Consider the following 25118-nt stretch of genomic DNA (forward strand, 5'->3'; position numbering starts at 1 on the left):
CTCCGACGCCCAAGTCAGTAGAGTGTGCAGGCGAGAAAGGGATAGAGTGGTATGTAGCGTACCTTGGGGGAGGGGTAGGACCCTCCCCGTATATACTGTGTCAGAAGTGGGTCCCACAAGGACAGAACCCACCTTCCTCGAAATTTCCTTATACAGCTGTAGCGGTTAGCTGTCCTGAACGCGTGTCCGGGTCGGCAAATGAACGCCTCACACCCGACCGTTCGAGTCGGGTGGTTAATTGGTCGGGTCGGACCACGTTTTCTTTGGGCCATGCCATAACAAATAACTTTTAAAATAATAGGTTAAAAATTGATAAGTTTTAGTAATGTGATGATATATATATACAATTAATTGTTTATATAAAGAGTTACTCACATAAAAATGTCTTCGAATAAAAACGATAAAAAAATCGTTAAAATTTAATATATTTGATTAAATTATTATATAATTATTATTATTTTCATGTAATAATCACTCTCTATTAAAATTCTTACATGGACAAAACTTTAAAAATACACAAACCCTAGTGTATGAAGGAACCAGTAGCCGCACCATGTTATGTATATTTGTGATTGAACTTGTGTATTTCATATACTCCAAAATTAACGTAGTACCTCTTCTGATGTCTTTGCCAATAATGATTTTATTTTTTAAATTGTTTTAAATTATACTACAAAATATAGCCTTATATTGACGGTAGAAATAAGATCATTATAAATTTATTTTATTTATACCGTCAATAAAATATGTTTTAATAAAAATATGTATAAAATTTTTTAGTATTTATCATATTAATAGTGTAAATAAAATAAATTTATAATTATGTCATTTGTTTGCCAACAAAATAAGTAATAATAAAAAAACTAATTTTTTGGGAGTGTAATTATATTATATTATAGGTTTAATTATTTTACAGTTTATATAGTTTTACTAAATTTTTAATTAGGTCCTTATACATTTTTTTTAATTAGGTCCCTATACGTTAAAATTTTTTTCAATTAAGTCCCTGTTAACGTTAAACATAAAAAAATGTTAGTAAATTGTGAAATTACTTGTATAATCTTAGGGACCCAATTGAAAAGAAAAAAAAGTATAGGGACCTAATTAAAAATTCGATGAAACTATAAATATTCAATAAAAGATATTCCTATAATCCCTATTCAATGATTCTACAATATAAAAAATATTCATGTAATCTCTTTTATTTTGTCACTATCATTCTTTTACTTATTTAGTTATTTATATACAAATTGTACCAGAAATACTTTTTTTTTGCTTTCAAAATACCTTATCTTAAGAACATATGGAAAAAAAGAATTAATAACATAAAACAAAAATAGTAGTCATAAGTATATATCAAATTCAGTTTTTATCATTTAAGTATTCATTATGATCATATAACATTTTACATTTGTATGGATTCATGGAATAATTTGTGCCTTTATCATATCATAGTACACCATAAAAAATCACAAGATTATGTAATTTGTGAAATCTAAAAACAAAAACTATAGTAAACATAATTTCAGTGTAATACAGATAATTTACAAATCAGTTCTTGTGTTGCAGCCTTCCACTCTCTAAACCAGCATAAGGATTGATCAATAATAACATTGATAACGACCGGTTTCCGCCGAAAAAGATTCTAAAAGAGTAGAATTGAGTTCATCAGGTGTCTCAACAAGATAGTCCTTTTCACCAAAAGTTTTAATCAAAGCATGATAGTCTACTTTTGGAACAAAGAAAATCGGAACAAGATCATCTTTGTGAGGTCCATTATTGTAACCATAATAATTAGAAAAAAGAAATGTATGCAAGAGCAATTTATTCCATATAAAAGAACTTTCATATGGTATATGGCAACAAGAATCATTGATAGAATAATAACTAAAATTATTTACAAAAACTGACAGTAAAAACTATATATATATAATTTTGGCACAGACACCTTCAGACTGCAAGAGCATGGTGGCCTGTTGTGTACAATTTACTACTAAATAGACTAAGTTTCATCTCACCTGAACAGTATTGAAGCATTACCTTTTAATTTTTACATCTTATATTCAATTAGGATTTATATCCAAATAAAATTGTAACCATACATATTTTACATGTAAATTCTCAAATTACAGAAAATTCTAAAATTCGGTTACATCCAAATAGTCACTACTATTATTGCTACTACTACAATAACAAAAAAGTCTTATCTCACTTAATAAAATCAACTAAATAGACCAAATGACAATAAAATGTCTTTCATAGATCATAACTATGTTAAACCTGTCTATATTTAAATAGTTAAATCTCTTTGAATAGAACAACAATACATATTCTAAACAATCAATAACTTATTGAATGTTACATGCAATTACAGACATCCTAATAATTAGAACATTTACACTATTGTTCATCCATTTCCATTCTTATAAAAAAAAGTCATGATTAATTTAAAAATTAATAAATTAAAAGGGAAAGAACATAAAAGTACCTCAAAGAGTTTATTTATGTTGTTCGTTGTCTTTGCAAATATCTCTATAAAGAACATTCTGTTCTTCTCTGCATAGTCAATGACATCCTTCACAGAAACAATGAAGTATATTCTATGAGAAAACAAGAGACTCGAGTCTCTAATGAAAAATAGAAATATATTGAGGAGTATTGCAAAATCTGAACAGCCACCTCTTGCTTCTCATGAAGATAAGCTTTATTATCAATCAATGCTAGAACTATTTCAGGACTTCTGTGCTTTTATAGCTCTTACAAAATTAACAATACTTCAGATCCTGAAACAAATTGACAGAAAATGTAAAAATTCAAGCTAGTTTAATATCATAACCCTAATAAGCAAAACTAATTCATATGTCAATTCACCGTATATATTTATATATTTTTTGTTTCTTAAATAAAATTTTTCAAAACTAAATGTGGAATGGCATACAAAAAAGTAACTTAAGATTAGTGAACAAATAAACTAAATTAAAGGAGTTGTCAATTTTTTAGAATTGGACAACTGTAATAAAATTTTTGTGTATTGATCTGTATTTGAGAATAGCGATAAAGCTTATCTTTGGCAAACTTTAAAATTATCCATTGAATATGACAGTTTGTAATTCATTTCTCTCTAATAGTAAAATAAAATTGTTGTTGTGTGTGCGTTTGTGGTAAAAAATATATGGTTCATGATGAAGGGCACAAAGCGTACAACCTTAATATATGGTACAACTAGAAACTAACTCACCTATTCTGGCAGATCGAGTGTACAGACAGCAAGGCGAGGTGAGACGCAGTGCGGCGCGGCAACGTGAAGCGAGCCGCAACGAGTGACGGACAAGGCTTCGACGGATCAATCAGTACAGATCTTCAGAGACTGACGGAAGCTTTGGAGGAAGACGACGCACCGACAACGGCTATAGACGAAAACGATGGGTCGACGAAAGAGAAACGCACTTTACATGATTTTCAAAGAGAAAATTAGGAGTTGGGTAGGTTTTTTTTCCTTTGTGCCAAAATGTTAAGAGTTTTTTAGGTATTTAAAAAAATAGAGATATGTCCAATAAGAATATCTAATCTAAACAGGAGAATATTTGTTTTTTAAATAGAATATTTTGTTATCTTAAATGTTATTCTTACGACAATGATTTAATTCAAAAAAAATTACATATAGAAACTCAGTTGAAAATTAAAAAAAAAGTGTAGAGATTTAATTAAAAATTCGATAAAACTATAAGGATCCGCAAAATAATTAAATCTATATTATATTATATTATATTATATTTGAATAAAAAATCCCTTTCCCTCCTTGTACCATTTATTTGGAGTTCGACAAGCCACATGCGAGTCCCGTCCTTATCCAAGTTACAAAATAATAATAGCAAGAGCTGAAAAATTCAAAGCCGAGAGATAGCACACTTGTTATAGAAATATAATGTGGATGTAGATTTTACATCCACTTTATATAGATAATATGATTTATGAAGATGGATACTATATATTTTATAATAAGTTTTTAGTTTTAAATTATTTAATCAATTAAATTTAATTAAGTTGTTATAATTTAATTCAACTTTATGCGTTATTATTTCTTATAACCTTTTAACTTAATGTACGACTATATATAACTGCTTTTTTTATGCAGATTTTATTTTTTTTTAGAGTTTTTTACATTTTTTGTGTTCTCTTTTTTTTTTTACATTTTCTTCTTTTTTTATGTTCTCTTCGTTCACGATCAATGTTCTTTGAGTTATTATTTTCAAATGAATCAAATAGCTGAGATTTGGCTCGAATTTCGTTAATATACTTCATTAGTAATTGATGTTGGTGTAGTTACTTTGTCTACAAGTTGAATATTTTTGTTTTTCTTTGTAAAAATTAGTGTTCATAGTTGAAAATTTGAATTTAAATGGAATATTGAAAATTTGAATTATTTTTTTTATTAATCTATTTATGTTACGTTTAATAGTAGTTTTAATGCATTTTGAAGCACAATTTAGTGTAATATAGAATTATTTTTGATGCCGTACTTATAAGTTTTCGGTGTATTTTGTATTCATTTGTCTCAAAAGTTGCACTGAAGTTCAAATTCAAAATGATGACGACACACAAACTCAATTCAAAATAAGCACAAACTAAAAGTTCACCTTATTTAAATCTAAAATGCACCAAAATTATTTAATGATAACTCAAAATTCCTCCTCTTCCTCCGCCTTCTTCATCATCATCATCTTCTTGTTTTCTTGTTCATTTTTTTTTTATTTTACCATCTCATTTACTCTATTAATAAGAATACAAATAAGAAAAAATCAAATAAAAAAGATGCATAATGATGTAAAATTACTAGGAAGAGAATGAGAAAAAGAAAAAATGCAGCAACAACAATAAAATAGTGACGATGAGAAAGAAACACGCACGTGAAGAAGAAGAAGGAGGCGAAATGCGAATAAAGAGAAGAAGGAGGAGGAGGAACGTGAGAATCGTTTCACGTAGTTGGAGCGTGTATTCAAACTCTATTAATGTACAACATAACTATATATTTTATTCATATTAAAATATTTCACGTAGTCGGACTTAAACCAATTTTTAATTAGATTTGGTTACTAAAAAGATTTTGGTGTACAACATAACTATATATTTTATTCATATTAAAATATAAAATATTTTTAAATAAATTATAATAATATTTTATTTATATTAAAATATATTATTTATTTTAATTATTTTTAATTATATAAAAATTTAAAATAGTTTTTTACATACATAAATAATAATATATAATATTTCTAAATTTATTTTAAAAATATAAGTTAATAATAAAGTTGGACATAATTGATATATGAATATTTAAAAATGTGCAAATGTATCTAAAAAAGTATTTTATATTTTTATTAAAATACAGTTGAAGAGAAAAAACACTTATTTGATTTCGATCTCATCCTCCTTCTACCATCCCTCTTAATTGTTAGCAGTCTAGCATCTATTGCAGAGGCATTTACAATAAAAAAAATTTTAAAATAAAAAAAATTATTTTCACAAAATAATTATTTTACAATTATATTCTAGAATTTAATTTTTTTGTGAGATTCCAGCAAATTTTATAAAATTTATAAAGTCTATTTTCTTTTAAAATATACAGAAGTATACAAAAATACATAAGAGTATGTCGTATTTAATAACGTAAATTTTTTGTATTTTTACATTAATTTTTTAAAATATGTATTTTTAATAATTTATAAAAAAATTATATGTTCAAATTATTATTTATTCAATTATATGCATATATATACAACAATAATGTAATAAGAACAATGTTCTCCAATAAAAAAAAATCTAAGAATTTAAAGTTGGCCAGAAACAATAAAGTTCGCCATAGCTATGATGAATTTGCCCCTACCAAAAAAAATAAATTCCAAAATATAATCCAAAAATAATTTTCAATAATTTTTTTATTTTATTTCAAAAAAATTCCTCTGCAAATTATGATACAATTTTATTTTTTATGTTATAAATCCAAATCTATTTTCTCGGCCAAAAACCTTGAACAGACCAACATCACAGATTCCCACTAAATTCCAAGCACACGCGTCCATCATAATAGTTATTCCCTGTCACGCACATGACACAACGTTATTAGTATTACCACCACATACCCATGTTCGATATGATGAAGTGAAACTCATCTATCCACTCTCATCCACCAGGCTTCTTCAATCATATCCTCACTTTTTGCCAGCAAATAAAAATTTAAAACCTGCTAGGTGTTAAAGGTTTTTAATCACACTGGTAAAATCAATCAATTTGATTATTAATCACACTTTGATTCCAAGATAAGTAAGTAAGTAATTCTAGCAAAAATTAGTACTTAGGTCTTGGAATTTTGACCAATAACTACTACTCCATTATGTTTTTGTCATACATGTTTTGTTTCAAATCATTGTCGTTTGTCTGCTCAAAATTGACTAATCACACTGTATATAGACCATTACCTAATATTTTGGTCAAAATTATTTGTGTATTCAAACATTTAAATTGATAGAATCATGCATGTATCTAAGTTTAGTTATTATCAAAGAAGATTTTGCTAAAGAAAGGTTGGAACCAAAAATTGCTCCTAATTATTTGGAAAAGGTCAACTGAAAAAAAAAAATATTCAGAAAAGATTTAGCAACAGTAGTTGAACATAAATTCCATATTCCAAGCTTAAATTAATGGTCAGAAGTAAACTATTAAATTATAAGTTCAAATAAGAAATACATAAAATTTAAACTCAGTTAGTAAACAATCCATAGAATAAAAAGTAGATAATTGAATTAGATCAGCCAATTCAATTGCAAGTGAATTGATCAATGGTAAATCGGTTTAATAAGTGGAATATATCTTTTATATAGAAAATCACTTCAAATATAAAATGAAAATATATTATTATATTTCGTACATAAATATATTATTTTATTATACTTTATCATTGATTAAACCTTTAATATATTTTTTGATAAATAACGGGGATATAAATGCCCGAAAAAGAAACGATTGAATTGAATTATTCTAGGAAGAGCAGTACTAACAAAATCAGCTAGGAAACAAAGAAAAATAAACTTGATATCCATATTAGAAACTATGTTTAAGAAAGACTAATTAACTTGTGATGAAGAGATCACCTATTCGGCTATTCAGGCTCGAACAACGTCTCCTTAGTTGTGCTTCTAATTCCATCTCTGATTTTTCAGAATTTTTATATTAAATTAACCAATCTGGCATTGCAAATTTTAAAATTTCTCTTTTGTTAGGAACAAATAACTAAAAAAATTTCTTAAAATAAAGCGAGTTAAATAAAAAAAATTAAAAAAATACATAGAACAAAGCAAGAAATTATAATAACAAGGATTTAACTAAAGTGCATGTTAAAATTATTATTTTGTATTTTTAATACAAATTTCTAATTAACAATCTTGACTTATTATGTTGATAATTTGATATGTTCTGTAAACATAATCATTAAATAAATCCAAATAAAACTATTAATTTTTAACTAGGACTATCATAAAAAGAATAATATTAAAAAATTTAATATTTTCAGTTAATACTAAATTTTTTAAAAATTATTTTATTTATTTTAAATTTTAAATTAAAATTCTTAATTATAAATTTAAATTTTAAAATTAATTAATATTAACTAACTTAAAAATTTGTTGATTTCTCTTTCAAGGATAATTCTTTCCCCAAATAAAATAAGATTTAAAAAACAGAAAATACATGTAACGAATTGAAAAAAGAAAGAAACAAAATTTAAATAAAACCCAAAACGAAAAAAACAATTCTAGGAATATTCTCAAGCTAAGTCTCAAGTCTCAACCTAGCAACAAGATTGAGACTATAAATAAGCCAACCACACACTCTCTCTCTCTCTCTCGTTCTCTCTCCCAAACACACTCTATCAGCAAAGAATACACAGAGAAAAAGAAGAAAGAATCAGACAACACAAGAAAAAATATCTGAAATGCCAAGGACACCGTTCTCGGACTCCGATGAGCTCCGTACGCCGCTGGTGGCGACGGCAGCAAAGGAGGCGGAGACGGAAAAGCTCTGCATCGACGAAATGCTTCGAAAGTACTGCGGCGAGTTCGGAAAGTGGCAGTTGAGACACTTCATCTTCACAAGTCTCGCGTGGGCGTTGGAGGCATTCCACACCATGGTCATGATCTTTGCCGATCGTGAACCGGAGTGGCGATGTACCGCTGCCACCTCCGCCACCTGCGGAATGGCTAGGAGCACCTGCGAGATCCGGCCGGACGACTGGGAATGGGTTAGTGGACGCGGCGTCGCCACCGTATCAGAATGGGGACTTATTTGCCGCGATAAATTTAAAGTTGGGCTCGTCCAATCCTTATTCTTTACTGGATGTATGATTGGTTAGTTATTTTCACTTTCACCTTTTTTTTTTCGTAATTCATGGTTCTGGTAAGATCCTTTTAACTGCTATTTTCTAGATTCATCGTTCAAAATTTTTAAAAAACACATTAAATATAAATACGTATATATTTTTCAATTTTATAATCTCATAAAAACAGAAATAATGCGATAATATATGTACAATTAAGCTTGTTATATAATAATATATAAATAATAATAATTTAATTTCTAACTTTTTGATAAGTATCTGAATAATTATTTGTTAAAATTTCAATTTAAAATTTTAAATCATAGTAATTTAATGAAACAGTAATATGAACTGAATGTATCAGTATAAATTATTAAAGATAAAATAAAATTCGCTGACAGTTGGGTAGAACCGTAGAAACAAATTAATGAGGGAGCGATGAGAGTTACTGTCGTTAGGAAGTATAGCTCTTCGCCTCTTCGTATGTAGCAGGTCTATTATTATTATTATTAGGATATTGGATTTTTGCCATCGGATACCCTAAAGATATAGATTAAATATATTATAAAAAATATTTTAGTATTATTTATTATAAAAATATTTTTTTATATTTTTAATACATAAAAAATAATAAATAATATTAAATTTTTTTATAATATATTTAACTTATATCCTTAAAACACACTATAGCAAAATCTTTATTATTATTCTTATTATTATTAAGGTTCCAGTTGTAGTTAAGACAGCTGTTTATGTTGAATTTTAAGCGAGAGAACTATTTATTTATGTTGAACTTCCGTGCTTCGGATAAGATCAGGATATTTGTTAATTGGGGAAATGGGAAATTATAGCAAGGAATGTGGTTATTTCAATTAATTAATTGGATGATCATTTTAATTCTATAAATGGTATTTGATACATCAGAGTATCATACATAGTAGTTAATATTTTGTACTTATATAAATCAACAGCACACACAATTTTTCTATTGAGAATTACATAGAATCATAGATAACAATCACACTTCTTGTTTAGATAGCGAGAGAAATAATAATTTAAACACAATCATAATAATTGAAGAAATTTCATTAACAATATATATTATTAGTCCAGTTTTTTAGTGCCGAAGTATTTTAGTGTTGAATCTGTCAAATTTTTATTTAAAATAAATATCAAATATTTAAAAATTATTTATTTTTGTATCATTTAAATTACATATTAATTTTTAACTTTTTCTCTAAATTAGATACGAAATTTTAGGTACTATAACAATTATCATATTATTATTTCTCTATGTGGGTTTTGACCTTTGAAAGAAGCCATATATGCGTTGAGACTTGAGAATTACTTTGGGGGATAAATGATAATAGTTTAAAAAAATAGATAAATGCAAACTCTTTCTCGAAAGAATGGAGACGATGAAAGTATGAACCTCTAGATAGGCATGAGGGCACATTATATTCTGGAAAACAAAGATAAAGATTACACAAAATAGTAGTTTATTACTGACTAATTTACCGGTGACGAGGTAAAGGATCACAACATGAACATGGCGTGCTAACTTTGAAACAGAAAAGTCTTAAATGGGGGCTTGGCCCGAGACACCAACAGGCTTTTTTGTGTTTGTCGTTTTCTGAGTAGATTTATTTGACTGTTACATGTATAAATTTGCTTTTAGTTTGTCGTTTCGGTGGTGTTTTCACGTTGAATATTAAACAGACCCAAGTGGATGAATGATAACCCTTTTTAATTTTTCCCCTTTTAAATTATTTATGCGTTGGTTTCGTCAACACCAACTTGTGCGACAGATGTTATATGGTGGCTAGAATTTTGATTTAATTTTTAAAAATTTTTAATATTATAATTTTAAAATTTGTATTAGATTTAATAATTTTATAATTTAAATTTTATTAAAATTTTAATTTTATATATTTAATTTATTTTTTTAATTTTAAATAAAATTTCAATTTTTCTACCTCAGCCATTCATTATTCCTCATAAATAAAACTAAAACACAACAAATTTCAATAGAAGGCCACGCGTTATTCAAGCTAGGGAACTTTTTTCGAGAGATATTAATAATGATAATAGGAACAAAAGATGTACTCTTGAGTATAGTGTTGCTCCCCTATAAACTCTTTAGTGCTTAAAGTGAAGGCTCAGGTATGGTTTTCGTATTAATTTGAGAGTCGAAAATTGCAAAAAATTAAAATAATAAGTGGTGTTTCTTTTCAATGGACTTGAAGTTGGCTTTACTCTTATTTAGTTTCTAGTTGAATTGAATATTTATCGATTCTTGACTAGATCATGATATTAAATAATTAAAGAATTTATACAAAGGATTCAAAATTATGAATAATTTAATTAAATATATGAAATGAAATGATGTAAAGAATTTTGTATTGGCAGGTGCTGGAATATTTGGTCACCTCTCAGACTCTTTTCTTGGAAGGAAAGGTTCATTGATGGTCGTTTGTGCTTTAAACGCCATTTTTGGTTGCCTCACAGCATTTTCGCCAAACTATTGGATCTACGTCATTTTCCGCCTCCTCACTGGTTTCAGTACTGGCGGCGTTGGCCTATGCGCATTCGTCCTTGCCACCGAGCCAATCGGCCCAGCAAAACGTGGCATCGCCGGAATGTCTACCTTCTACTTCTTCTCCATCGGCATTGCAATCCTCTCTGCCGTTGCTTACGTCTTCCAAACATGGCGCGCGCTTTACATTGCGTCCTCCATCCCTTCCATTCTTTTCGTCTTCCTCGTCATCCCTTTCCTCTCAGAGTCACCAAGATGGTACCTCGTTCGTGGAAGAGTAACTGAAGCCATGAAGATCATGTCTATCATTGCTTCTACCAATGGGAAGCACCTCCCTAGTGGTGTTCTTCTTGCACTTGACGAAGAAGTCGAAGTAGAAGCAGAAGCAAAAACAGAAGCACTAACCTTGACTTATAAGAACAACAACAATAAGTCTTTGAAAAACAAAAATGCAGTTGGTGGTTCTATCGTTGACGTGCTTCGCTCCCCAGTCACTAGAATAAGGTTGATTCTAATGGTGGCAATCAACTTCTTTTGCTCTGTTGTTTACTATGGTCTGAGTTTGAACGTGGTAAATCTTGATACCAACCTTTACATGAACGTGGCGTTGAATGCGGTGGCAGAGATGCCGGCGTTTGGGATAACGGCGATTTTGTTGGACAAGTTTGGGAGGAAGCCATTGGCAATAGGGACAATGTGGTTCAGCGGATTATTTTGTTTGTTAGGTAGTTTAATGGGTAATGTTGGAGTGTGGAAGTTAGTTAGAATGGTGTGTGGTATTTTGGGAATATTTGGGATGGCCGGAACTTATAATTTGTTGTTTATTTACGCGGCGGAGTTGTTTCCTACAGTGGTCAGGAACGCGGCACTTGGGTGCGCCACGCAAGCGGTGCAAATGGGGGCGATATTGTCGCCGGTGGTGGTGGTTTTGGGTGGCTGGTTGCCGTTCGCAGTGTTTGCTGTATGTGGAATAGTGGGTGGCATGTTTGCATTTTATTTGCCGGAAACTTTGAATCAGCCTTTGTATGATACATTCTCTGGGTTGGAAGCTGGGCTTGTTTGATGTTTCTGAAATTATTAATCTACTAACATTAGTTAACATCATCTCTATTGATATTGTTTTCTAGTGATCAAATTTTGGTAGAGTCCAAGATTATCGAGCAATTCTAAATTTCTAATTTTAGACATTTGTAATTGACAAATTTTTTTTGTTTTATTTTCTAATCTAATAAGTTAAAAATTAATTTATTATAAATTTAAAAATCATTTAAAAATTTATTATTGGATAATAAATTATTATATATATAAAATAAAATTTAAATTTTGACATTTATTTAACTAAATTAATATATTAATTATTAAACCAACTCAATTTAATTGAAAATGGTGTATTTTTGACTGAACCTTTACCTGATTATTTTTTTTCCGGTAATACCTATTAAAAGTCACAGTTTTTTGTCACGTATATTGTTCTTGATCAATAACTGTATAAGTTTCTGACTAATTTAAAAATAACATTACAGAACATATTTGAAGTCTCTATTTTCTCTCTTTTATTATTTTGTCATACAGACTCACCCATACACTCACATTAACATATACTAAAACTCTCTCTGTTCGTTGTATATCGTCAGCCAGCATTGTTAAAGCCCAATCCATGAGATATTTGCCATTGAATAAACACAACCACCGTTCTTAAGAGGCCCAGATAATTTCCACTGAACAAAACAAACTCATACTGACCCAATAAAAACTGAAAGAAAAACATTCTCAGTCCTTGGGGGAAAATAATAGAAAAACCTTAATAATAATAGAGAATGGCCAACACTTTTTATTGTTATTTTTCAGTTGTTAGAAAATAATCGACTCTAGAGTTAGTTCCAGATCCAAAAATAAATAAATAAATAAATAAAAAACAAGAGAAACTCTAGAGTTAGTTCCACACCACGATTCTCTCTTCAATACTAAATTGCTAACTTTTCAACTTCACTAATTATGGGTAAACGCTAACGTGTTTTCGAAGAAGTAAGATATTTGCCGTTTTTTAAACTCTAAAGCATAAATCTTAAATTTTAAATTTTGAGTTTAAATTCTAAATCATAAAATTTTGAACCGTAAATTTAAAATTATAGACTCTAAATTTAAATAATTGATATAAAGTATAATAAATAAAAGTTAAAATTTATTTAATTAATAAGAAATGTAGCATTTGTACTTAATAAGAAGCATTTAAAAATGTATCCTAATCATGCATCACTGTTTTCAATATTATTGTTACCAATTATATATTGCAGGTTTTCTCAAAGTAATTTGAGACTGTTGTTACCTGCTGCAGTTGGAGACCAGAAAGGAACAAATGAAATTAGGTGTATGTTATCGTGAAAAGAAAAAATGATGAATAGATGAAAATTTACTTTTATAGATAATTAAATATTTTTAAAAAATATTTTTGTATTAATATTTTAAAATAGATTATACACACTTCTTTTTATTTTTTTCACACAAAGACCTTTTTATTATAGAATTATTCATGAAATTAATCATTGGAAGAAGAACGAGAAATTAAAATAGCTTAGCAGATGTTATGTCGCAATTATTAAGATTAATTGTTTTGCGTAGCTTGATGATGCACGCATACTCAATTTGATAATTTAAAGTCTCGGACCAATTAAGGAGCCACCTGTAAAACCCATCCTAATTAAAGTAAGTAATTATCTATAACTCTAACATCTATTACGAATTATATATATTATTAACAATTTTTTACGTAGCATTATTTAAAATTATTTTATTTAATTTAATATATATAATTTTATAAATATGATATTTATAATTATATATTATTAATTATATTTAATAAAATATATAGAGAATTAATTTTAGTTAGTTAATATTAATTAATTTTAGAATTTATGTTTTTAATTAAGAATTTAAATTTAAAAATTTATAATTTAAAATTTAAAAATAATAAAATAATTTTTAAAAATTGATTGAAATTGAATAAAATAAATTAATTTTTTAATATTATTCTATTTAATATTATGCATTTATTTTTATGATAATTAATAAAAATAAAATAACTTTAGACTGATTTAAATTAATTTTTATTGTTCTCATAATTTTTTATTATATATATAATATATACTATACACAAGAAGAATATCTTAAATATATAACAGTGTAGCAAACTAGCAATCATCATATAAAATATAAAAACTTTATGCAAGTTTGACGTAGAGATAATGAGCTCAATTAATTCTTTTACTCCAATCTGATCTTATTATATCAATCAACGAACGCCACTGAAAATTGAGAACATACAACAGTTTATTTGGATACAATTATTAAATTTAGATTTCGTGTAGTTTATTCAGGTTGATTACAATATATTAAATTTGTTGAATCACTTACGTAGTCCATTTTGGACGTACACGACCAAATGAACTTCACATTCTCGATTAGTACCGTTCCATTCACGATTAAGTTGACTTATTTTTCACTAAAGTCTCTATTAGAATTGATGATTTATTGGAGAACATTACTAGATTCGGACTAAATCACATGATTAAAATTACTTTTTGTTTTATATTTAGCTATTTGATTGGTTATTTTATTGTTTTTCTAGTTATTCAATCGACTTGAATATATCAAAATCTTGATAAAAGTTTTTGAATTTTGTGAATTAAATCAACAATTTCACACGTGTAACTATCATCAGAGTCATGCAAAAGGTGCAGAATGTCCAAACAATCTGTTTCATGTAACGACCCAACTTCTAGCCTGTCATAAGCAAGGCTAGTAGCCAGGCGCTACTATTTAGTTGACTTTAGAGACTCTAGACCATATATTAAGTGGATACATATAAGCCTGTAACACTAGTCGAGAATCGTGTATCTAGTCGTGCATATTGGAATAATAGTAAGTTAAGCAGTTAATACAAGAAACAGAAAAGTATAGCATAGTATAATCATATCATACATGAAACGCCCGTAGGTTTAATTCATCACAAAATCCAAATTCATACTTAATTACATACTTCTTTTTTATGGTTATAGGCCCCGACTCACAAGAGCCACTCTAGTTTGAGACCCGATCTACTTATTAAATAAATAAAAACAGTTAGACCTCTAAAAAGACTATCAAATGCGAGGGCAAGGACTACTACTACTACTCTGGTGATACTGGATATCCGGAAACTGCTGTCACAATATGCTGAAACGAGAAAATTACTCTGACGTGCTTGTGATGTTGCTGCTGCTCGCATCCTCTGTGGAGTCCTCTTTTCCGGTCTCAAAAGAACTAGAGTACAGATCTGTCATCATTAGATCAATCCACGCCTCTGAGCTATACTCTGTTGAAGGTGCGGAACCAAAGCTTTTGAGAACCCCTGACCCATCGAATCTTGGCTCCACTACAAGGGATGGTGGTGGAGCGTCAAGCATAGATATATCGGGAACCACTTGATCCTTTTCGAGGTTGAACCATGGTGGATATTCGGGTATGTCAATGATCGGGGACTCCAGTATTGGCTTTACCATGTTCAGAGGATAAGGCAAAAAAGGATACTGGCGTTTGCAAGGGTGAAGCACGGATAGCAGGGTATCATAGGGCATGTCAGGGTCAAACTCTTGGCTGAGCAGAGGGTGAGAGAAAGGATGGTCGGAAAGATAGTAGGTGCATGTACGCATACTTCCCCCAAACACCGTGTTCCCCATCGCGGGATCTACGTAGCTGTCGTACACTGGGTACTCAAAGAAGATCACGCCGGTCCCATCTGCGAACAAGGAAAAAAGAGGTGAGAACTTAAGATTTCCAGTAGGGTACTATACGAAAAACTTAAGGGGTTCCCCTAAGTTTAATCGTTTATAAAGTACATCAGTAATCAATCATATAAACAAAAGCAATCACAAGTATATAAATCAGTATAATAGTCACATATACAAGTAAGCAGACACAAGGAAGAAAATACAGCAATCAAGTATGATGCATGTCTGGTCCTATGCAGGTCATGAGCTCATGTGTCAATTGGCTATCCGCAACCTGACGTTACCTGGCTCAAGTCCGGATATGACTACTCCATTGGGTCGGTTGCACACCGGTGCCCGAAATACAGTCACGACACTAATAAAGTATGGCCCAAAAATACAAGGTGCTCCCAGTGAGTAACAATCCATATGACGGACGTCGCCACGTTCATATAGTCTTTGGCCAGGCAGGATGGAAGTCTGCTCTGCCAAGTATCTCTTAGCACCTTGGGGTCTACAGTTTCTTCTTCCGCGACACATCTCAACAAAATTTATTTCTAAAGAACTTCTCCTCCCTTCTTTTATGAAAATGTGTGCCTGATTTTTTCTCAAAATATCTTAGTCTTATCACATTCTACCATTTTGTCCTTTTTATTTAACTTCAATTTTACCATTTTTAATGACGCTTTCATCACTAATGTTATTATTTTATCATTGTATCTTCATGTTTTTTCTAATAGACATTTTCTCCTTCATTGAGTTAATTAATCATTTTTAATTTGACTTTAAGCCTAAAATTACTAATATGCCCCTAAGTATTCTAGTTTTACCGTTTAACGTTATTTAGCGTCAAAATTTTACCGAATTAATCCTAATAGTTGCCTATGATAAAAATTACTCCCAATATTTTTATTAAATACCAATTTTTACCACAAGGGACCTAAAACTAATTTATCCCTTATTAATTTATTTACTTATTCTAGTTACCGCTTTTTACCGTTTTACTTTTAATTTTTACTAAAACTTTTATTTAGGTCCAAAATTTTATTGTAATTATAATTTTGACCCAATTAATTTATATCATTACTATTTTATTCCTAATGGCACTAAATTCATAATTTTACTTATTTTTTATTTAAATTATATTTTTAACTCTTGTTTTACCTAAAATGACCATAACACCCTTTTTACTTTTACACTTTTGTTCTAGGATTAAAACTAATTTTTTAACTACTTTTTAACTGTTTTTCAATCATAACTTTTGTGCTCTTAGTGACTGAAAATTTCAGAAGTGCAATTTTTATATATATTTTTTTCATTTTTTGTGATATTTAAAGCTTGAAACATAAACCTCAAGTACTTCCATATTTTCGGCTGTTGCCACACAAAATTCAGAGGTAATATAACAATATATTATACATATTTAGCAAGTCAAAATAGTGATAGCTCATAGAATTTTTAGAATTTTAAAACAAGCACAAATTCACCACAAAATGGCTCATACAAGCATTGAAAACAAGCACAAACATTCTCTAACTAATCCTAACCCTTACCTCTTATGTAATTTAGTTAGTAAACCTTTTTCACACTAGAAAATGTACACACAAGGTAGAAACACAACTGGTGGTGCTGGGTGTTGTTTTTGGCCTAAAGTATTGCAAAACGTCAAAATTCAATCACTTTGAGCTCGAATCCCTCTAACTTTTTAGGCGTACTCCATGGGTGCTTCAAGAGAATTTCTCTATACATGAAAAAGAGTAAGAATTCATCATGACTACTATTTTAAATAAATAAAGGAAAGGAGAAAGAACAAGAGTTTACCTAGCCAAAATTTCAGTATAAACGGAAAGATTGACGAAAATAGACAAGAGTTTGTACTTGTATGGTTTGATCCCTTGAAGAACACTTGAAGAATAGTATATGAACAGTGAGATAAGAGGCTGAAGTCTCAGGTAATAGATGCAGAAGTCCTCTGTTTCTCCTCTCTCATTCAGTTTTTATCTTTCTTTTTATGGAAAAATGTTATTGAATTTTTGGTTGGTAATTGTCTTAAATAAAATATGAAGTCTAACCTAATTAAATGTGGTAAAAGAGGGTTAGAAAAATTATAGAGGAATAGGCTGATAGTAAGAGAGAAGGAGCGTGACTTCGAGAAAACACAGTCAGCGTCATAACGACGTGTTTATCCGCAGTTAATCGCGGTTAATTACTTGTGGTTAAAAATATAGCAAAGATGGGGTGAGAGGCTAAGATAATCTCAGCCTAGAGGCTGAGAGAAGGGAGCCGAGTTACTTGGGTAGCAAGCAAGAGGATTCGAGACCTTTAGGAGTCGTTTGCGGAATACTAGACGAAAATTCAGTTTGGATAACTTTTACCAGGCGGTAAAATAATTAATGGCTAATATTTATTCTTAAAAATGTAAATCATGAAGGGATGACTAATATAAATCTAGAGACATATTTACTTGGATAGAAATTACTTTTACCACTGGTTCTGAGATTTTCAGACAATCGTTACTAAAAGTGTTTTTGTGACTCAAAAGTTTCTGGTGTGGTAACTAAGCCAATGGTAAGATAGTATCTAATATACATTAGTCAAGTTTGACTTAGAGGGATTAATTACCCTCATAAAGTCATGTTTGACATCATCCTTTTTTTTAATTTTATTTTTTTTAAATAGTTAAAAATGTTTGTTTACCAAAAATCTAGTTCTTACATTTCACATATAATGTCTCTCAAACTGTAGTCTCAGGCTAAGAGAAGTCTCTACAGACTGCAAAAAGCTCACATCTTGTGAAAGATCAGAGAAAAGAACTACCAGAACAGTCCGAGATTCAACCCCCATTAGAGTCTCTAATAATACAGTCAAACCCAAATCAAGAAATAAACTTGCATTACAATTAACTTTAAAGCTATTACCTATAGGAGGCTCCCAGCACCAGCGATTCTTGAAGGTGTTGAAGGAAGAACACTGGTGCATATAAAGTCTCAGGTCTATGACAATGATTTTGATAAAGACAACCACCTTGTGATCCGTCCAAAGATTTTTAAGATTGAGAATATCATTACACCTATATCTCCACAACCACCACACTTCGGCCACAAAAAAAACCTCATTACCAGGCACGACCTTTCTAAACCATGCCTCAACAGAGATGCCTTCAAATGAGTCAATAAAGTAAGAGTCTAATATTTGCCAAAGCCTATTGGATTTAACACAATCCTGCAGGCAATATTCAATTGTCTCCTGAGCCACATTGCATCTCTTGCACAAATCCGAACTAGCTAGATGTCGCCTGAATCGGAAAGCCTCCATCGAGAGAGCGTTATGAATTACAAGCCACATAGTGAATTTGATCTTCTCCGAAAGATTTAAATGCCAAAGTTAGCTCCAATCACTATTTTCATTCTAATTCACTTTATGCTTCAATAACCAACTGTAACCTCTTGCATTGTACCCTTTTGCCTTTGCAGGCCACCAACTCCACCCCGGATCCAGGTTCGAAATTTGGGTAGGAAAGACCGCAAATGAATTACTTAATTGTAAGAGGAATTGTCGTAGCAAGCATCTCTATCACCCAAGATTCATTACGCCACAAATCTGCCACTACAAATTCTGACTCAGATATGTGAACATAGGGAATAAGATCACAAAGTCTTTCAAACAGGGTTCATTCATCATACCATGTAACAACCCACAATTTTAAAAATATAAATATAAATAAGTTATAATTCATTTCATAAATTGGAGTTCCTTATTTTATAAATTATCTTATTTTAAGTAATTAAATTAATTTTATAACTATTTAAGTTCAATTAAATTCATATTCCTATATATATTTTTATTATGATAAAATATTTTATATAATCAAAACTATAATTTTATTCATTTATAAATAATTAAAATTATATATATTTAATTTAAGTAATTAATATTTTTAATTTTAAAATAAAATTTAGTTAGTAATATTATTATCGAGTTCGATATCTGCCGATATGAGTACATATCGATATTTTTCGGTGAACGTAGCTTTGCTAATGTTTCATCGTATATTTTTTTATTGTTATATTACTAATGTCATTTATATTAGTAACTCATATATATTATTACTCGTGTTTTAATATATCCATTTTTCATAATTATCCATTTAAAATATTTATAATTTGAATCGCTGAATCAACAGTTTAAAATCACCACACCCAACCCCCTTAACGACACGTAGCCTATTAATTCACTGTATAATCATCATAACCAGCCCTTAATTTTTCTTTTGCATCACCGAAAAAAAGAAAATGTGAGAGAGAACGTAAACTCCATGGAAGCCACAAACCTTCGGTGTTCGATTTCTTGCGATCTGTAACTCCAATAAAAAATCTAATTCGATAAAAGTGTTCGTATCGTATCCTCCTCTTCTACACGTTGGCACCACTTTTGTTCAGTGGAAGTTGACGGTGACATGGCTCTACTTCTCCTTGAGTTCGGCAAATTGGAGTTCTAGAAGGCACAGACGATTTCTGACGTTTTCTTCTTCAGCAACTCGGTTAGAAAGCTTCTCCAAAGCTTCCATTGTTTTAATTTCTTATGGGAGGCAGGGTTTGATAATTTTATAATAATTGAATGTGAACTTGATAAGTGAATGTTTGTTTGATTGATTATTGATTGAATTTGACTGAATTTATGTTAAATTTTTGTGATATATTGATATTTGTGACTAGTTAGGGGTTTGATCAGTTTAAATGCAGCCAAGAATCTAATTATTTTGATGAATTCAGGACTAAAATGTTGCTGGTAATCAAGTAAAATTGGTGAGATTTGACGATGATATTGAGATTTAATAAGAAATGAATTGATAAATTAATGACATGATTCGAGATATGAAAATGGTTTAATTTTGGAAACGGTCAGATTTTTAATTGGGTTGGTTTTATATAGGAAAAGTATATGGAACCAACTAATAATCAGCCAAGAATGGAACAACATAATTAATTATAATTAGTTTTATTAATTTATAATTTAATTTATTTTTTAAATTATTGTTGACCACGTTCAAAACATGAGAGAAGATACGCTAGTGTTAGGAGAGAATCACGAAACAGATGCTTTGATCAATCATTAGTTGGTTCCATATAATTAATTATGTTTTATTAATGCGTAACACATGAAACATAGAAATCATATCCAAAACCATCCAATTTACAAAAAGAAAAATCCGTGTGCCTATCAGTAGCAACATCCGGTTAAAGTCACCAGTGCCTCTGGTCAGTTGGCTGATTCTTGGCTTATATAGAGTTGGTTCCCTAGCATTGTTGTTTTATAAATATTTTGATATTAGAAATAATTTTGATTTAATGGAAACAATCTGAAAGAGTTTGAGAAATTGTTTAGATGAGATCCGAAAAGGGTGGCAAAGTCTGAATTTTAGGGGAGATGCTGCCAAAATTTGTTATAAAATTTAAGACTTGGTTTGAAATGTCATTTAAAAAAAGATTGGATTTAAGAAGTTGTATTATTTAATTTTTGATTTATTAAGAAAATAGTTATGTTTCAAGTTTAATTCATTTAAGAAAAGTATATGTTTGAGTTCGATTTTTTTAGAAAAAAAATTATTTTATGATTTTAAGTTATTTAAGAGAAGTATTATGTTTTAACGCTAGTTTAAATAAGAAAAGGGCTTATGTTTTGAATTTGACTTAATAATTTCATTCGGAGGAGTTTTAGTAAACTTTATTTGATTAATTCAACTTAAGAAAACAATGATTGTTAAGGATTTCTAATGAATTTAACAAAATGAGATTGGTTGTCGTTACCTAAAGTTTAGAGGCTTTGTTGAGGGATTTAACTAATAAATGGTTTCCTTTGTCTTTTGAAAGAATAATTGGTTTAATGAAATTATTTTAAAGGTTTTGGAGAATGTCATAAAGAGGTGGTTTTGGTTTTAAAAGAAAAAGAGAAGATAAATTGGCAAGTGTGACTATGGGAAGGTGACGAGAGGGTGACATGTAAGGTCCCACATCGGTTGGGGAGGAAAACGAAGCATGCCTTGTAAGGGTGATGATACCTCTCCCTAGCATGACGCGTTTTGACGAATGAGTGTGGGGGGCTTCGGCTAGCATCCCTGTCGTCAAAGGCAAAACCGTGAGGCCTTGTGTGCCAAAGCGGACAATATCGTGCTAGCGGGTGGTCTGGGCTGTTACAGATAGTATCAGAGCCAGAGCCCGGATCGCTCGCAATCCCTGTAAAAAAAAAGGACACTTCGATCCTCAATCTTTTTATTTTGGGACAATACGATCCTTCTGTTAAAAAAATTATTTAAATAATAGTAAAAATTAATTTTTGTGAGAGTTTTATTTGTATTTTGTGGGATTTTAAACCTCCACAAACTATTAATAAGTTTGTTTTTGAAAAATTCCTTCACCAATCGGTGGTTGAGTGAAGAAAAATTATCGATGAAAATGATGCCACAAAAAAATAATAATTGTAGTACAAATACTTTTTTTAAAAAAAATAATATCGAATAAGAAATGAAAAAAGAGAACTTTAATGTTGATAATATTGGTATTAGTGATGATGACGGTAGAAGAGATAATAATGATGATAAATCAATAAAAATAATAGAAATAGGAGCCATAATAATGAGGATGAAAAAACTAGTGGTAATAGTAGTAGTAATTAGCTATATTATTGAAAATAATTTTGTGAAAGTTTAAAATCCCTCACAAAATACAAATAAAATTTCCCACAAAATTTTCGTAAAAATAGACAAGAACTGAATTAGATGTTTACTCTAATATTATTGTATTATTGTAAAACACAACGCAAAACTTAGAAGTCGTTTTTGGAACTTTCCTTGAAGACATACATTTTCAATTTTATTTTTGAGTAATGTCATCTTATATTCTAAATTCTAACCCTTAAAATTCTCTTAGGTATATTTAGTTTAGCGCTTGAAGTATTAAACACATATTTAATTTTTTTTTAAAATTTTTATTTTTTATTCAATTTATGTTTATCTAAAATTAAAAATTCTAGTTTTGCGTTTATTTTTTTCCGTTAAATTAAAATTTATTTTTTATCTATCAATTTTACCTATCATTAATCATATCATGAATTTTGTTACATTTTTTATAATGTTTTTTTTAAATATTTTCTCATATATATTATTATTTTTTATAAAACTTTTATTTTTTTGTTTATATAAATTTTTTTATTGTTATTGTTATTTTTTTTGTATTTTTTACTTTATATTATGATTCTATTAATTTTATTAAAATATTAAAAAATATTAAAAATACTAAAAAAATATTAAAATTTATTTAAATATTAAAATAATTATTTAAATTTATATTCTTTTCGATAATTTTTTATTTAAAAATAATTTTAAATAATATAATTCAAACATCATTTAATTTATTATATATAATTTATTTTAATATAAAAATTATCAAATATAAATCACATTAATACTAGCTCACTTTTGATCAAAATCAATTTTATAAAATTAATTTTATACAAATTTTTATTTACAAACTTTAATCCAGACACACATTAAATTTCAAATTTTAAATTTTAAATTATAAATTTTAATAGTTAAAAAAATAAAGTGTTGACTTTAAATATTAACTAACATTAATAAAATATATTAGTCTCTTAATATTTTTCTTTTTTAATTTAAAGGTGACACATATTTAATTATTATCACCGTTATTTATATATATTGAATAATGAACTGACATTCATTCTTTATAATTTTTTAATTAATTATATAAAGTAGACTTATTATGACTATGAAAAATAAAGTTTGATCTATATAATATAGGTATATAAGACGCAAGAAATAAACAGAAGAGGAACTTGTTCTTTTTTTTTTTCGTAATAAATTTTTCCTTGTTGTTGTTGTTTTTTTTTTACTTAAACAAAAAATGTCTGGTTTTTTCTAGTGGCTTTACTAAACCTCTAATTTGATTATTAACAATTTCACCCTGAATAATTGCTTTTTTCTTTTTGTTTATTATAATTATAATCACTAGTTATAATCACTAATCATGTAAATTGTGGAACTAAATTGTGTCACTTAAAAGTTTTTTTATTTTTTAACGATTATTACAATACCTTACAGAATTATAGGATATAGATAATTTTATGATATATGTAACTAAGAACAATCTTAATAGAGTATTTTTAGAATTTTAAATCTGATTCGTATAATTGTATATGAAGTGAAATGATTTAAAATTTATTTTATATTAAAAATGATTGATAAAAAAATGAGGTCTCATTTTTTTTAAATTTTTGTGGATAATTTTAAGTTTTGCTAGAAAACCAATTAAAAATGTAGGCAAATAGAATCAATTAATTAAAAAATAAATTCGTTACAAAAAAAATACTATCTTAATTTTTAACATTTTAAAATTAAAAAAAATTAACTTGAGTACATAAGTAATAGAGATTTTATTTATTAACAAAAAATCTTAATAATTAAATAAAAAACACTAAAACAATCTCCACTTAAATGTGGGAGCCACTTAGATAAAGATATCAAAAATGTCTTTTTTTTTAAAGATGTTTTTTAAAAATTAAAATTTAATATATATAATTAATTAAATTATATTTTTTATTAAAATTAGATCAGACAAATTAATTTAGCAAAAAAATTAATAAATAAAATTTTGAATTGGTATAAATTAATATTTCTTATAAAAAATTACTACAATATCTCTATTATAAAATACAACTAAAATATTTTATATATATATATATATTAATTGTAAAAACTTTAAATTCTAATCCTATAACAACAGAGAAGAAAATGACTAGAATTTATAATTCTCAAAATTAATATATATAATAAAAATATTTTAGTAATCATTTAAAAAATAATATTAATTTAAACTAATTCAAAATTTAATTCACTATTTTTCGATCAAATTAATTTATTTGATCTAATTTTAATAAAAATAACATAATTTAAATAATTATATATATTAAATTTTAATTATTAAAACATATCTTTAAAAAAATATATTTTATACGTATTTATGAGAGCATTCTCTTTAAACGTATGTACAAAAGACTAGCTGAATAGGGCCGATTTTTTAAGGGTGCATGCATCAAGCCATGAGTTTTGTAGTTACAACTTTCAGTTTCTAGAGTCAAAGCAAACTGAATAAGGAATTTAATATATAATACATAAATATGATTAAAAAATTGCATTTGAGTCTTTCATGCACATAAGAATATAATAGTTTGGAGTAAACGGCGATTTTATTTTATTCGTAATTACAAAATGATTACACGGCCATGATGTATATGATGAAGATGAGAGATGAATCGGTCCTACAAAATTGAATTTATGCAGTATTGATGCATGAGGCAACAGGTACGACTGCTATATATGGGGACCGTTACTTTAATTTTCTTTTAACTTTGGCCATAAAAAAGACTATTATATTATTCGCTAATATTAATT

At 28.4% G+C, this 25118-nt stretch overlaps 1 protein-coding gene and 1 long non-coding RNA gene across 2 annotated transcripts; one reads left to right on the forward strand and one right to left on the reverse strand.

Moving 5' to 3' along the window:
* Positions 1–1352: 1352 nt before the first annotated feature.
* LOC140174606 (uncharacterized) lies at positions 1353–2850 on the reverse strand. Its single transcript, XR_011864341.1, has 3 exons — positions 2680–2850; positions 2489–2575; positions 1353–1645 (listed from the first exon to the last, which is right to left on the reverse strand). It is a non-coding gene; the product is annotated as an uncharacterized lncRNA (long non-coding RNA).
* A 5034-nt stretch (positions 2851–7884) lies between these two features.
* LOC112707280 (organic cation/carnitine transporter 4) lies at positions 7885–12011 on the forward strand. Its single transcript, XM_025758957.3, has 2 exons — positions 7885–8402; positions 10781–12011. The coding sequence occupies exons 1-2, from the start codon at positions 7991–7993 to the stop codon at positions 11968–11970; spliced, it is 1602 nt and encodes a 533-aa protein (XP_025614742.1). The 5' UTR covers positions 7885–7990; the 3' UTR covers positions 11971–12011.
* The last annotated feature ends 13107 nt before the right edge of the window (positions 12012–25118 follow it).

Source organism: Arachis hypogaea, chromosome 8 (genome assembly GCF_003086295.3).
Source record: "Arachis hypogaea cultivar Tifrunner chromosome 8, arahy.Tifrunner.gnm2.J5K5, whole genome shotgun sequence".
In the NCBI taxonomy this organism is placed as follows: domain Eukaryota; kingdom Viridiplantae; phylum Streptophyta; class Magnoliopsida; order Fabales; family Fabaceae; genus Arachis; species Arachis hypogaea.